We start from the raw sequence: 17,043 nt of genomic DNA on the forward strand, positions 1-17,043 counted from the left end.
GGAGGACTGAGTCTTTGTTTGATCGCTGGAACAGAAGATCACTCCATCGAATGTAGGACGGTGGATTCGGGCATTCATTGCCAAGGCATATGAGCTTCAATCCCTGACAGTGCCTCGGAATGTGATGGTCCATTCCACCCGGAGCATGGCCACAACAGCGGCATGGGTGACACAGGCTTCCATAGAGGAGGTCTGTCATGCGGCAACTTGGTCTTCTCCATTCCCCTTCATCTGTCATTATAAGTTGGACACCTTTGCTTTGGCAGAAGTGGCTTTGGACAACGGGTTCTCCAGAGGGTCCACACTGAAGGGGTGACTTGGGACCAGGCTGCTTCCTGCCCTTAGAGCGCACCGGCTTTGGTAAGTCCCACTCCTGGATTCCTACCACCCAGCACCATGAAGAAGAGACATTGGTCCTACCTGAATGTTCTTTCTCATGGTGATAGTGGAGGGAATCCAGCCCCACCCTGCAGCGGTCTGGTCCACAGGCCGGGGGGGGGCATTACTTTTGTTTTCTCAGATTCCGTGTCTCATCATTGCTACACCTTCGCCAAACTGGGGACTAGGCAGGAAAGGAGGCGTTCCTAAAAATGATGACATGCTCAGTCTCCAGGCAGAAGAGAGAAAGAGCAACATCCACTCCTGGATTCCTTCCACCATCGCCATGAGAAAGAACATTCGGGTAGGATCAACATCTCTTCTCTTCTTCCTGATTTTGTTCCCCTGAAGTGAGAATCACCAATTAACCATGAAAGAACAATATAATTTCATATATTTCCTTGTCAGTAAGTTCTCTAAAACCAAATAATTTAGGATTAACATTTTGTAATGTTATTATGTTAACATTCTAAAATTACAAAAAATAAAAAGTTCCGAAAATGGGGTGACTAGGAGTTGTTAATACAGGGAGGAAAGTAGTTCTCATGGGACCAACCAGCCCTATGGCCCCCTATGTGTCCCTATGCAAGACTGCACTCCCATGTTTTGATCCCTTTGCAGAAGGCGAAGAGATTGAGGGCTTCCCTCAGAGACAACAGCAGAGAAGGCCCTCGTCCTTGACTGCATCAGTCGAAATATGATCTATGAATTATAAACACCTCCCCAAAGATGGACTCTAGCAATTGAATTGTGGACTTCTTGCATGCCTCTATTTTACAGATGTTTGCACAAAGAACTTTAAATCCTCAAAATGTTTTGCTGAGGAGGGATCCTGGTTAATAAGTAATATGACAGTGGAATAAGAAGAGGAAGAAAATTTTCTTAGTTTTATTTGCAAAGTGCTTCTTTGTTGTTTGGGGCCTGTTCAATGCCTCAAGGAGAATTGCTTCCTAGTGAAACCATAGGCAAAGGCTTTGATATGTGAAAGACCTGCTCAAAGACCATTGGTCAGCAAGGTATTATTTTAATAGGCAACTTTGAGTGCAGTATTTATTTATTCTGGCTTATATGCTGCTCCAGTTGTAATGACTTTACCTGGCTAACACATAAAGAACTGCATTTCTTGGCAACGGTAGTTACTGTACTCTGGCTGAACTTAAATTCTTAGTAAGATTTTTTTTTTTAAAAAGCAACCAAGTTATTCTAGGGTTAACATTATAGTCTGCATATAGATAATGTTTATAAATGCTCAGGCATTCCTCATAATGCACTGCTCATAAACTACTGCCATACCTCTGATCTCTATAGCTATTTTCTGAATACATTGCTATCATGCACATTGGTAATCATACAGTTTCGGTTTTTTAGTAAAACGAGGGAGTTGTCATTTTAAAAATGGTCTCTAGGCAACACAATTATCCTTGTAGAATTTGTATTATCTATGCCTTATGTATTTTTATTCCACTTTTATTATTTTTATAGATAACTCAAGGTGGCAAACATACCTAATATCCCTTTCCCCTCCTATTTTTCCCACAACAAGTTTGTAAATTGGGTTGGGCTGAGAGAGAGTAACTGGCTCAAAGTCACCCAGTTGGCTTTCATGCCTAAGGCAGGACTAGAACTGGCAGGTTTTTTTGGTTTCTGGTTTGGTGCCTTAATCTGTAGACCAAATTGGCTTTTTCACCTCTCATCTCAGTATCTTACTTTGGACATTGTATGATGAATTGTAGAATTATCTGATTCTTTCCTTATTTTAACATTTTAGATTTATAAAATTTACTCTATGTACATGAATAAACATATATGTATTTACTTTGTGCTATCTAGTATGTGTTTGCCACTGTGATGTCAGCACCTTAACAGTAAACTCAGTGCTTGGCAGAATCTGTTTTTGCCACAATTTATGTTTCAGCTGCTTTAAAATCTGAACACAGGTTTGCCTGGTTGTGCTTGGCTGCTGATGGCATGCTAAATAATGATGATAACACTTCAATGAGGGCAATCACTGAATGCACAATGCTTTCACTAGTTAAAACCCACAGTAAAGTAAGAACATAAGAGAGATATTTATTTTTTGGCTGCTATTTTGTTTGCAATTGAGCAATTTTGTACAGCTTAGGAATGTGGAGATAATTGTATTCTCATTTGAAATACCATTGTATTTAAAAATGCAGACAACATGGGGAAATTTCAGCTGTACCGGTAGGAGAATAAAAGATATAGGCATTAACAAACATGCATTAATATGGCTTTGGCTAATCTGTCACCAAATTTTCTAATGAAGTAGCTGTAAGAAAATAAAAATGCCACATTTTTTTTTAAAAAAAAGTAGTATTAAAATGGCTTGTTTGGATGGCAAGACTGAATTTGGCGTATCAAAATTGTTGTATAAACATTGTTGGGATTATTATAAGACTATTTATATACTCTTCCAAATTTTGGTTTGTAGAACTGTTTGGACAGTTGTATTAAGTAACGAAATAATGTAATAGTCACTTAGTTCATATGTAATAGTACTTCAAGTTCTGCTGTGCTGCTTCATTATGGTAGGAGGAGGAGATGTTTCTGGGAGGAATGAACAAAAAATACTGGGAGTAATTGCCAAGAGTGTATTTACCCATCAAGGTTAACTAAAACATGAAGTCACCCAATATTGGGCAGAAACGATATAGAAAGATGTTGGAGGCAGATGATCACTTCAGTGACAATGAGAACTGAAAACATCACTTTGTATTGTATTAGAAGAAGCAACCGTAAACCAATCCTATATTTTTCCCGAGAAAACCACCTGTATAGAAAATATAAAATGATTGACAATATAGGTCAGAGGGCTTTAATATACTACTGAGGAAGAGCTGAGGATCTTTTGAAGTACAAAATAGTGTTAATGCATGGCTAGTTAAAAGCTCTGGGATATCTATTTGCTGATGTTGATATACAGGAAAAGAAAATCCGAAACTACAAAGACAGAATTACATTGGGAACATGGAACGTAAGAAGCATGAACACAGAAAAGCCCAACACAGTGAAAGGTGAAATGAAAGGTCTACAGATTGACCTTAGGCATCAGATGGACTAGGAGTACTTTCAGTCAAAAGATCACATTATTTACTAAGGAGATGAAAACCAAAGAAGAAGTGGCATTGCTTTTATAGTTAGGAAGTATATACTGAGAACGGCGTTTGGCTACAATGCAGTCAATTGTCAAATAGACTTTGTGGATAGTCATTTAACATAATGATCATTCATGTTTATGCTCCAGCTACTGATACAGAAGAAGAGGAGGCTTTTGAGTTTTATGAGCAAGTTCCGTCTGAAATCAATTAAATTTGTAAGCAAGATGTCCTGTTTGTCATTGGAGACTGGCATGACAAAATTGGAAATGTTGGGGATGATAAGGTTTTATGACTTAGGAAAATGAAGCAGGAGAATGACTTAGAATTTCTGCCACTCTAATTATTTCCTCATAGCTAAAATTGTGTTCAAACAACCAAAGTGATCCTTGTGCCCTGTGCACCGAAAAGAACTTAGCTTGTGTTAAGAAGACTTAACACAATATACAAACTATTGTATAATATCCTTAACTTTACATGCTGGCAAAATAAAAACCCTACTGGAAAGGGAGATCCCAGATGTTCAATCTGGCTTTAGAAAAGACTGAGAAATGCAAAATATTAACTGCTGTGAAATTTTTTAAAGAAATACTTTTAAAAAATGTCAGTATGTGCTCCATTAAATAGACAAAGTTTAATTGTATCAATCATACCAATCTGTGGAATATGCTTAGAAAATAGGAACACTAGTACATCTCAATACCTTCATGAGAAACCTATGTAGAAGGAAGGGAGACACAATATGGAGAGGACATGGAAAAATGGACTGGCTCTGTATTGGCAAAGGGATGTGACAAGACTATATATCCTCTGTTTATTTATTCTACCTATATGCTGAATATATATAAAGGGAAACTAGATTAGAAGATGAGCATGGTTTTACAATTGGAGGAAGAAACATCAATAATCTTCCGATAGGTGAAAATACAAAGGATCTCCAATCTGTAGTAATAAAAAGAAGCTTAGTGAACAAACAGGACTAAAAATATGATATAAATATAAAGAAGCTCAAATTAAAAACATATAGAACAACCAACCTTGGAATTGATAATGAAATATCAGAGATGTAGATAACTTCTGCCTTTTAGGATCAATAATCAACATTAAAGGCACAAGCAGTCAAGAAATATGCCTCAGACTAGTACTTGATAAAGCCATGAAAGTCTGAGAAAAGATATCTTCTTTGCTTGTTTATATTCTATATTTTGCATCTTAATTGCTAAGCAGACTTAGTGTTGTCAAGATTGCATTTCAATTCTCAGAATTTTCTTCAATAGCCATGCAAGATGCAGATTTGAAAACTAGTCATCTGGAGGACACCTGAGATTATGGAATTTGGGGTATAGTTACTGAAAGTGTTGGCCATTATACTGCCTTGTTTTTCTTCCCCAGTATCAGCCCTACCAGGGAGACCAGACTAAGAAACGACTGCCACAGGGGTGACATGCACCCGGTTCACACCTGCTCGCCCGATTAGGTAGCGATGGCAGCTGCTGGTTCGGAGGTCCGGTAGCAAAAATCCCTGGCCCTGCCCCCCGCCTCTGCTGAGCCGCACCATCAGCAGAGGTGTTTTTTTTCTTTTAAAAGTTTTTCTTCAGCTGAAACATGCCTTTAAAAGTAAAAAAAAAAACCTCTGATGATCGCGGGGCTGAGCAGAGATCATCAAAACCCTTTAAAAGTTTTTTTAAAAACAACCTCTTCAGCCGAAGGGGAAAAAAAACCAAAAAAACCCCCCCCGAGGTTTTAAAAGCCTCCTCTGAGGATCCCAGAGGAGTTTCCTGATCCTCACAGGCTTTTAAACTCACTTTTTAACAGCCCCCACTTACAAGAGCCCCCACCCATGCCCAGCCAATTCCCCCTCCTCACTTACCTATAATTACTGCTCTTTCGGGCTGGCAACGCCATGCTTTCATCAGCTACTGAAGAAAAAAAAAGCTTGCTTTGACTTCCTGCTTTGCTGGCTGAGGAACTCTGGGATTTGAAGTCCATAATAAAATAAAATAAAATAATAAAATAAAATATGTGTTGGTGTGTTTCTGTAATGTTTCACTCTAACTACACAAACACACAAAATCTCAGAAAGCTGTATATGGCATTTTGTGTGTGTGTGTGTGTGTGTGTGTGTGTGTGTGAGAGAGAGAGAGAGAGAGTTGTGTGTGTGTAAAGTGTGAAAATTGGTTTTTGAGCTTTTTGTGGCTGTGTGAAGTGTGAAGTGCAGCTGCTTTTACATTGTGTGTGAGTCAGTTGTGTTGTGTTGTGTTGTGTGTGTGTAAAGTGTGAAAGTTGGTTTTTGATACCTCCTATTGTTTTTTAAAACTTGTTTATTATTTTTATTATTTATTGTTATTGGCCCCGCCTACCCAGTCATCTGACCACCAAGCCACCCCCACCAATTAAGCCACGCCCACAGAACCGGTAGGGAAAATTTTTAGATTTCACCCCTGCACTGCCATATAGGATAATTTTTACTGTAATAGCTTCAGTAACAGAATCTTACAAGTCTGAATACGTCTTCCTCTTTTATTATCATGTGAACTAGGGAAGGGCTTGTCTGAGATGTTTTCTCAAATTAGTTTCGTAGCCTGGGCTACTTGAGTACTGGGCTACTTGAGTACCACTTATTCCTGGGTTGTAGCTCTTTCTTCTGATCTTTAAGGTCATTTCCCAATGTTAGGGTGTGTCACTTTCAATTTCCAAACATTAGGGGTGCTCAAAAGTTGTGGCATGCCTTGGGGGTTGTAAAGATAGTTGGTTACTTTAATATAATTTAGATGTGCTTGGTAAGTAACTATATAAATATAACTTTTTAACGTTTTGTTTGTTCATTTGTCCTCCACAACTCAGTCCTCCTGTTCTTTGTTCAGATTAAATTAATGCTTTTCAATTTGAGACTGTAAAAGTGAAGGTGGACAAAGTGGACATGATCCCCAAATGTGCTCCAATCAACAATAATGTAGTCCAACCATTAATTGCCAAGCAACCTGAAGAATTGGAAAAGAAAATTCTGTATTATTTTCCACATATATCCAGAGAAAATATAATTGCTTGAGAAACACTTTTATCAAATCAATTTCAGTTTAGACTCATGCAAGGAATTAATGGATATGTGCAACAAACATAATTTCAAATTAAAGTAGATGGAAATGTCTGTTGATGAATTCCAGATACAGGTAAAAAAATGAATATCCACAGACTTCCCCCCTCCCCCCAAAGCTTCTGGTAATTCTCACAGTATTTTTAACAGTTTATCTCTGTGAGCTTAGGTTTTCTGCTCTCACAAACATAACATTTGCAAAGTAGGATAATTAACAAAGATTGAGAAAGAGTGTGGTTGTCCAGCATTTTCCTAATATTAAAATTCTCTGTAAATCTCATCAAGCCTAAATATCCTGCCAGATGGCAAAATAGTCATTTAACTTAACTTAAATTTCGTTTTGTTTGATTCTTTCTTAGTAACTTAAAATTAGAAATATACTGGTAATTTGTTTCCTTGTGAGTTTTGCTTTGTTTTTGCAGTTTTTCATGTGGTTCTTTCCTGTGGAGGGGGTTTGTTTTTGGTGGGATTATGTATTTTCCCCCCCATTTCTTTCTGTAAAATGTGATAAGACATAATAATAAAAGTACTTATTAAATGTTTTATACCGGTATAAATATACCAGTAGCACAAATAAAGGTAATAATTAAGCAATTCTGAAGGTTGCTCATATATTTACAATACCTTTTAATGAAGTTGTAATTGCAACAACGTGGTTTTCAGAAAACAAACTTTCTTAGCTTAGCTGTAGGCCAGGGGTGTCAAACTCGTGTCGTTATGGCAGCATCACGTGATGTATCAGGATTTTCCCCCCCCTACTAAACTGGGGGTAGGTGTGGCCAGCGTGTGATGCATCTGGCCCGCCGGCTGCGAGTTTGACAGCTCTGCTTATAAGGCCCTTATAAGCTTCATTTCATGCCATGATTCCATTCGTGGCTGCAATATGCATGCTTGAAGTAACGGTACTAGTGGGCAATGAAACAGTATATGAGTATGAATTGCCCTCAGTGAAACAAAGTTGAAATTACCACAGATTCCACATACGGTCAACATACAACTTCCTGTGTCATCTTTTAGGAAAGACAGTTATTCCTAGGCACTAAAGTTGTGTTCTTCTAAAGAGAGCTTTCACGATAAATATGCCTACAGAGTGTGGTGTCTACATATCCCTTCAGTTCGCCCCCAACCTCTGACCTAGCACTATAGGGAACTTCCTGCCTTCTCTGAAAGGAGTGAGTTGAGGCAAATTATTCGTATGTCTTCTATGTTTATCAGTCTCATTCCAACACAGCAACTAGCTGAAACTTGCTGCAAGGACATGAGCCTTGGGTTTATATGCTTCTATACTTTTAAACTTTCATGACATGGCCAAATTAACAATAATTTATTTAAACTCTAAACCAGGGTTTCTCAAACTGTGAGGTGTTCCTCCAGGGGAGGCAGGAGGAATGTTTGTTACATTGTTACCATAAATCCAAACTTTTTCAAGAGTTTCATTGTTTCCCTTCTTCATTTCCATTTCTTTTGGTGTTTGGAATTCTTTTTGGTGGGGGGAATATACATTGAGCTAACAGTAAAGGGAGGTGTAATGGCAAGAAGTTTAGGAATCCCTGCTTTAAACTTAATGACAGTTGGTTGAAATAGCTATCAAGTTTGAGCTGGTTTTTGACAATCATTTTAAAAACCCTTTTAGATGCTGAGAGTTGACCTGAACTCCCTTTGAACTGCAACTAAAAAATAAATTCCTCAATTACTATATATTTTTTTCTTTTATTCAGACCAGGACATTATAATCAATGGCTTCTAATGAAACAACTTTAAACCTAATCTGTTAAGAGTGAAATGCCCAATTTATGAATGCCCCAAATGGTCATAAGTGTGAAAAATGATCATAAGTCACTTTTTTTCAGTGCCATTGTAACTTTTAACGGTCATTAAGTGAACTGTTGTAAGTCGAGGACTGCCTGTACTAGTTTTTTGGCAATAGGATTTGGAGGTATAGAAATCCAATCAGTTAATAAACAAAATGGGCAACGCTAAGTTAAAACTGACTTGTAAAAACTTGGAGAAGGTAGAGGAGGAAGTTCTGTTTAAATGTCCTTTTTTCATGCAGAATTAAACCATGTGTTTGTGTTGAATGTTACAACACAAAAGGCAGCTCTTTGCAAACATAATAATGCAGTGCAAATAAATTAAATTAAATCAAAAGGATTTTAAAACTGTGTACTTTATATTAAAGTTTGTGCACGGGGAGGAGAGAGAGAGAGATGACTGATGCTTCACCTGTGTTAATACAATAATATTTTCCCCCTGCAAACAGAAAAGTCAAGAGGGAGGGAATATTTAATAAAACGCAATGCTAGTGTGCCCTCTACTCTAAGCCATAAAACAAGAGCAGCAGAAACAGTCTCTTTGAACTGGAAATCCCTTTCTAAGCTGCTGATCTAACCTAAGCAAGAGAAGGAGAATTTACTAGTCAGAAACATTTGTTCTTTGCCCCCCTTCCATTTTCCTATTTTAACTCCTTAAGCGAGTTTGATGCTGCAACTCTGCCCATAAATTTTAAAAAAATATTATTGTAATGTAGGTCAATGAACTGAAGCGCCACTGTACACCATGGCGGATTAAAATCAGAAAGTCAACCCGCTTCCACTCCCACTAGGTCATATGACAATATAAACAAGAAATGCAAGGAGCCTTTAGCTTTTTCTTGACCTAATCCTTTGTTTACGCAGCACTTAAACTGACTTTTGGGGTCGTCTCTGTCTGGCATTAAAGGCCTTGAGCTTTTTGAAGTTCCCCTGAAGTTAATAAAATTAGTCTGCCCTCGCTGTGAGGCCTCTGTCTACAGGATCAGAAGAAGAGTGTGTATCCGTTGTTGTCCACAGTATTTTTCAACTTCATATTTTTTAACCAGTAGAAATGAGAATCTGAGAGAGAAGCAAAGCCCCAAAGACTGTTCAGCTAATGGCAAAATGATAGCCCTAGTAGAAGTTCTGAGAATGCAGGATTTAAGGCAGAATCCTTCTTAATTGCTGATAAAATAATTAGAATTGAATTTCAGTATGAGCAAAGAATAACATTTTATAAACATTAAAGAAATGTATGGGAGGGTATGAAAAAAAAGGCATTTTATTTATTTATTTATTTTTATTTATTTTATTTTATTAAATTTCTATACCGCCCTTCTCCCGAAGGACTCAGGGCGGTGTACAGCCAAAATAAAACACAGAATATATACAATTAAAAGAATTTAAAAAGAACTATTACTATGCGGCCGATAATTAAAACATTTAAAAAATTTAAAATATTATTAAAACCCCAATTTAAAAACAACTATTTATGCCAGTCCTGCTTGAATGAATAAATATGTTTTAAGCTCACGACGAAAGGTCCGAAGATCAGACACTTGACGTAAGCCAGGGGGGAGTTCGTTCCAGAGTGTTGGTGCTCCCACAGAGAAGGCCCTACTCCTGGGGGCCGCCAGCCGACATTTTGAATGCATTAGTGAAGCCTGACCACTGTCATCAAGTATAATTGTCTCTACTAAATCGGATATAATAACTAACAAGCATATTTTAAAAGGACATTTACAGCCAGTGTGCGGCATATTGGTTAAGATACTGGATCGGTACCAGAGAAACCCAGGTTCAAGTCTACCTTCAGTCACTGAGGTTCACTGGGTAATTTGAGGCAATTGTGCTTTCTTAGTACAACCTACCTCACAGGGTGTTTATTGTGGGAAATATTGCAGGAGAAAGTACTATATATGTGGCCTTCTGCAGGAAAAGCTGGGATCTGACTAACAAATGTATACATTTAGAACAGAACTAAGAATGACTATTGAACATTAGCTTGGTAATGTTATGGATAGGCAAAATGATATTCTGGAAAAAAAATTCTCAACTGCTAGATTATAAGCAGCTACCTTCTAGGTGGCTGTCTGTATATTGTTGTTGATAATTCTGTTGGAAGATTATATTGTAATAATCACAATATATGATAGCATTACCTAGTTGCTAAATCGCCACTTTAAAAAGGCTTCTTGGATTCAAAGCCAGTATTGTTTGATGACTTCATAACATGTTTTAAGACTAACTCTAACAAAATTCTGAAATAGTTACAGATTTTCTAAGAGTAATTCTGTACAATCTTAAAATTTGTGGCTCTCATTTTAAATAATAGTCTTGTGCATCAGGGTTTTTCAAACTTGGCAAGTTTAAATTGTATGGAGTTCAACATGCTTTGCAATTGGAAGTCCACACATCTTAAACTTGCCAAGTCTGAAAAACACTGTCATATATACAAGGTTTGGTCTGCTTTTTATTCCAATTGATCAGTGTGATGTATATTCATTTTAATGAAGAATCAAAAACCAGTTTTCTTTAAATCAAACAACACTTGCTCTTATTTTTTCAGCATTTTCTTTTCTTTTTCATATCAGAACTCTTTGACATAACACGAAGACCTAGTATCTTCAGGGGTTAGTGGTAATCAGAAATATTCATACCTTGGGAATTAGGCTCACTTGGTTGCATCTTTGCTTTGCCAATGCCCAAGGAAGCATGTTTATCTTTCCCTGTGCAACAAGCTTGCTGCCTCTTATATATGATTACTTAATTATGAATCCAAACTTGACTCCCACTGGTTTAATAATCTTTAAATTAAATTCAATGCAGCTGCTTTAAAACATTAAGTGTAATAAACATGATTACATTTTAACTTCAGACTTAAAGTTTTGAAAGTTGGACTGAAATATTTTGTCTTATTCAAGCAGGCAAAATATTTTCAAAATATGAAGGTGGGGTGGAGATAAATGTGTCAATATGAATAGAGACAGATATCTGAGGACTTTTCTTTTGAATGGTCTCCTTACCTTGACTGCCATATAGTTTCTTCAAAGCTGTAATGTTTTGCCCTATGGTGTTTTAATTTCCTATATTTTCCTGCTCTTTTTCTCAGGCCTTTAATGTCTGTTTACTCAGATTCTCCAAAAATTATTTTAAATCAAGCTAATTAAAGTAGAAAAGGCTGGTCATTAAAGGGCCAGATTGTTTCCTGGTTCACTTGCTGAAGATAATATAACCCTTCCCCTATCTAAATAATTTTCTTTCAAGAACTGATCTAACACTAACTCATGCCATTTATGAAGGGTTTCCAACTGAGACTAATCTATCCATACTCTGGATCCATGAAGAACCCAAGCATGTGCCTATCTCAATGCTGCTAAAAGATAGAAGTTGGGATAGAACAGGAAAAAACAAGAAGTTGAGACCTCCAGTGAAGAGAGAAAAGCCATCAACAGTCTAGCCAGGGTTCAGAAAATGAGCCAAGGGAAAAAATTGACAAAGGACAGGTACAGGGATTTCAGTTGGCAGAAATGCGGAGGGCATGGAGGCACAGGAATTCTGGCCATGGAGCCTGGAGGGCTATAGAAGGCACAGTGATCATAGTAGTGACCTTGGAAGCCTAGAATATCATGGTGTTGGCCTTGGGGCTTGTGAAGGCTGTGGAGGCCTGAGACACACCCACGTGGACCCTGAAAGCAGCAAAGTTTTCACCAACAATTCAATTTATGGAAGGGTGGCTAACTCCAGCCCTCTGGATGTTTTGGGTAGAGTGGAGAGTCACAGGTGCTGAACCTTTTCTTAACCTAGGGGGTGATTTGTCCTACTACTTAACTGGAAGGAGGTAAATAGGACCAGAGTGTTTTCTTCTTTCTTTTTTTCTTCCTCTACAGAGCTTGTTTCAACTGAGTCCATAGTCACCAGAGATAATTGAGCCCCTTTTGGGTTGGTTGGGGTGGGCTTACAAGGCTTTGGATTTGGTTTAGTGTCCGGTGGTTGGGTACATTAACCATGTGTCTTTGGGCCTGGGAGAAGGATGTCAGCTGTGGGAGTGGACTGGGGGTGCTGAGGGAACCGCCCGGACCACATCAATGGTGACAGGCAGAGGGAGATATGGTGGTAATCTGATGCAGGCTGAACTCTGCCATACCAGGTCTTATATTTCAAAGAGGTCCTGCTCTCTAGCTCTTGCATTCTACTCTCTCTGCCAGGAACCCAGATCCTTGAACTTTTGGCTTCTGCTTTTGAATACCAGGTTAGTATTAGGTTACCCTAATTTATGATTATCTTGGAGGAGGGTGCCAACCTGGCATGTGTTATTAAGACCTGGTTGGGCCCAGGAGGTGGGGTTCACCACTAGGAAATTGCCCCACTTGGATTTTTTTGTTTTGTAACAAACCAAGAGCCCTGGAAAGGGAGTAGGTGATTGTTGTCATCTAGGAATTGATATGGCTCTTCATGAACTTTCTTCTTTTCTGTTCCTCTCTGCCATCATTTTTTTTTCTTCTGCTATTTTTTTATGTTTTCTGTATTGTTTTTTGTTTTTTAAACGTTTCAACAAATTTAAACTGCGAGTAGCATGTACATTTAATAGATTATTATTATGGTTGGTCTCACAGTTAGCCAGATGTTTAGGCTGGATTTGGCATTTTTGCCCAACCTATCAAGTTCTTCCCAAGGATCTGGGATAGGCAGATGTTGTTGTTTAATAAACACTAAAGCTATCATCACAGGATATAAGCTGTTCCAAATAAAGCTGCCTTTTGCAATTGCGTAGTGGTAATTTTGTCAATGCCAATGGCATTAAAGGGGCGGTTCAGATGTTTTGGAATTGCACCCAAAGTGCCTTATTAATTATTATTAAATGGAAAGCTGTGGAGGTAGAGATAGAATTGAATTTGAGGGATTATGATGTGTGCCTAGTGCAAGAAAGCACTAAGAAAGAGCTTAGATCTGCTGTTATTATAAAAGATTAATAAAATATTATCTTAGTTATCTAATGTATGGTGCCTGAGCACAAGTTTTTATTTTGTTGAAAAGGCTTAACTTTTTAAAAAAAATTGTATATTGAATATTTTTTGTGAAATAGTATATTATAGATAGACAGGTATTATAAGTATGACCCAGAGGAATAGTATCTTCCTTATAAAATAATTATGAAATAATTGGCTCTTATTAAATATATCTACTTAGGTATAGGTAACAGGGATATATATTAGCCACTCGCTACCAACAGACTAACTAACAAAATTGACAGACCAATTATGACACGGTATTCCAATCCTTTGGTGTTTGATTTTAGTTCAGAATTGGTCTGTCAGGTATGGCGTAGACATTCAATCTAACTAGGACAACTGTGGGCATATTCCAATTAGGAGCAACATATGTTTCTTGCCATAAATATAATTTAACTTTTGGTTTCATGAGACATTCCAAGCTTGGGGATTCCTGTGAGGCTTTTTCCCTCTCATGTATAGACTACCAATGGCTGGATTTAAATAATTAAATATTTCAGTCAAAAAGGCTGATAGAGTTTGTAGTGTCCTAGAAGGTTTGGAAAAGTTCTAATGTTGGCACTGTCAATAATCTTGTTATTCTTTTCTATTAGAAGTTGGGAATAAGAAACTCAGTAGGATGTTCACACCACTGCTTCCAAACATCTCTGATTGGATTCTGAAGTACTTCTATAATATCTAATGTAATGTAATGTAATGTAATATCTGCAGTAATTGAAGCAATGAAATAGAAACAGCCTTAATCGGGTTATTAATAAGATAGGATCCGTGCATTACTGAAGTAACAAGGAAGTATTTTGAGCTATGAAGGGGTTAAAAATGTCTCTTTTCTCCATGAGTTCAAATTTGAAATTTTGGATGATCTATGATGCTTTTGATTACTTTTTTTCAAATTAGATGTACTGTTAAAAAATTAATTTCAGAAACGTCCAGCAATATGTCTTATGCAGCTAAATTATCTGTGTTTAGACTTTGACAAATCGTTATGGATACCTGCAAAAGTTTCATGCTTTCATCAAAATAATAAAAGCAGCATTGTACCCTAGGCGTCACCCTTTCATATAAGCATGCAACATCACAACACAGTTACAAAAAAGCAAGTGATTGGATTGAAACACCATTTTTATTGTTCTGTTCTGAATCTGTTCTCCTCCCCTCCCTCCCACCCACTATACAGGTAGTCCTATACAGAGCTATAAAGGTGTAGTCTCTGCTGCTGTACAGGTAGCCTCGACTACAACAGTTCATTTAGTGACCATTCAAAGTTACAGTGGCACTGAAAAAAAGGACTTATATTTTCCAGACTTAAAATTGTTGTGGCATCCCCACAGTCACACCAATAAAATTCAGATGCTTGGCAACTGACTCATATTTATGATGGTGACAGTGTTCTGGGGTCATGTGATCACCCTTTGCAACCTTCTCACAAGTCTTCTCAAGCAAAGTCAGTGGGGGAAGCCAGATTCACTTAACAACTGTGTGAATAACTTAACAAATGCAGTGATTCACTTAACAACGGGGGCAAGAAAGATTATAAAATGGGCCAAAAACTCACATAGCAACATAATTTTTGGGCTCAATATGATCGTAAGTCAAAGACTATACTGTTCTGATCCCAAAACAACTAAGAGAAGTCAAGACTTGTTACTAGTTATTTGGATACAAAATCACCAAGATGTTCCAGTGTTGCAGGCAAACTTGGAAGATGTCATACCACTTACATATGGTTGCCCAGAACATTATGTGGTCATATGAATTTAGTCACCATTAGCTGAATCTGACTGAAGTTTTAATGTTACCATAAAAGCCTCATTTAAAGAGGCAATTATTACGCCTTTTTAACATGTATTACATCTCTCAGATTGGCAACTGCTAAAGTGACATGTAAATTTGATTAAACAAGATGATTTAAAAAGTTCTGGCCTTTCTAATTCACACAGCCCCTGGAAGAAGGTCATTATCTGGACTCCTTGTTTTCAGTTTGACAATCGCTCTGTAAGCTCATAAACAGTGTTCATTTAGAAATAGTTAGTGTTAATTGTCAGAGCTGCTATGTTTTTTTGTTTAGTGCTATGAACTTGTATCTTGTCTGAGGATGGAATCCTTGTAGACTCTTACTATTCAAAGTGGGAGCTTTTGGTGGCATATCTGAAGATTTCATCCCGTCTCCTTTACTATTTAACCACTTAAAACACAATTCCAATATGTGAATGAATTGGGAGTTTGGTGCTGGGCAATATCAATATGCGGATGATACCCCAAATTAGTTCTCCTGAAAGCCTGCCTGTAAGTGATAATGGGCTGAATGATGGTTAATAAACTGAAATGGAATTTAAACAAGATTGAAGTGTTTGCTGAGTGTGAAGGGTAATAAATTTAGAGACATGGTAGATATTTTGTTCTAGATGGAGCTATTTTTCTGTAGATGGAAAAATTATGCAGTTTTGAACTGTTTCTTCATTCAAGACATGCTCTGTATCTCAGATTAAACCGGTGGTTAGAGGTGTTTTTTATTCCCTTCACCTGATACATCAGATATACTGATTTATTTTAAAAAATGATGCTAGAAAAACAGTGCATAATCTTTAGGCTAATTACCATAATGTACTAAATACTGGATTGTTTTTATATGTAGTTTAGAAAACTATAATACTACTGGTAGCATAGGAATGGAGTGTAGAAATAATAATATATATTATACAAAATAATTTTGTTTCCATTTTTTCATTTGTTTAATTTGCAGCTGTGTGATGATTATAGCGTGATTGGTCGTTCATTATTTAAAAAAGAAACAAACATCCAAATGTTTGTGGGTTTGAAGGTCAAGCTATCTACAGGAGAAGAAGGTGTAATCGAAGGAGGCTTTGGACAAAGTGGAAAATTTAAAGTCCGCATTTTGGGTAAGTATTTATTTTTGCCACTTTTCTACATTGAGAAGAAGGAATTTAGATTCCTATGCATGTAGAAATATAATATAGTAGATAGCATGTGATTAACTTCAAAAGAAACTTCTAGCTTGGAAAGCTTATATCAGGAACTCCAGTGCCACTTACTAATACAGTGAAAAACAGCCTGGTACAATTTCTCAGTGTAGTTTATTTCAGGAAGAAAATATTACTCCATTTACATACTGTAGGCCATGATTTAAAGAATTCAGACAGATGCGTCTGGGAAGAACCAGTGACACCAAATTGACAGCACACACTCAATTATGTAATCACACAAATGTCATTATTTTATAGGGAAGAAGGTAATTTGTCCCCTTTCCACTGTGGACATGTTCTGACCCAGCTCCCAAACACGACAAACCCTCTGTAGTTAAATCAATGATTCCTTTATTAGGAGCTCCAGCAGCACCGGCCAAATGTCTCTCTCTCTCGCAAGCTAAAAAATCTGTCCAGCAGGGAGATGAATAGTTGTCTGCCACACCTATTCATCTCCACCCCCTGCCTTTTATCCCCAGAGCTAGGGTGGGGCTTCACTAGCAATGGTGACTCTTCCATCCCAAGGAACAGCCCATAGATTTCCATTGCTCTTCTGTCCTTTGCCTTTTGCGCATCCACGTGTCAGGCACTGGACTCAGCTGTTCCTCCTCTTCCTCATTAGCCACCTTCAGACCTAGGGGCTATTGACTTTCCATCTGAGGTCTGATG

At 37.5% G+C, this 17,043-nt stretch overlaps 1 protein-coding gene across 2 annotated transcripts in view; it reads left to right on the top strand.

The window, feature by feature from the left end:
- Positions 1–17,043, top strand: part of EEFSEC (eukaryotic elongation factor, selenocysteine-tRNA specific) — a 187,678-nt gene that overhangs the window by 90,475 nt on the left and 80,160 nt on the right. For both annotated transcript variants that reach the window (XM_058170044.1, XM_058170043.1), the window contains exon 6: positions 16,134–16,290. In XM_058170044.1, coding sequence (XP_058026027.1) covers positions 16,134–16,290 — 157 coding nt within the window. The remainder of the gene's footprint in view (positions 1–16,133; positions 16,291–17,043) is intronic.

Source organism: Ahaetulla prasina, chromosome 2 (genome assembly GCF_028640845.1).
Source record: "Ahaetulla prasina isolate Xishuangbanna chromosome 2, ASM2864084v1, whole genome shotgun sequence".
NCBI classification, from domain to species: Eukaryota; Metazoa; Chordata; class Lepidosauria; order Squamata; family Colubridae; genus Ahaetulla; species Ahaetulla prasina.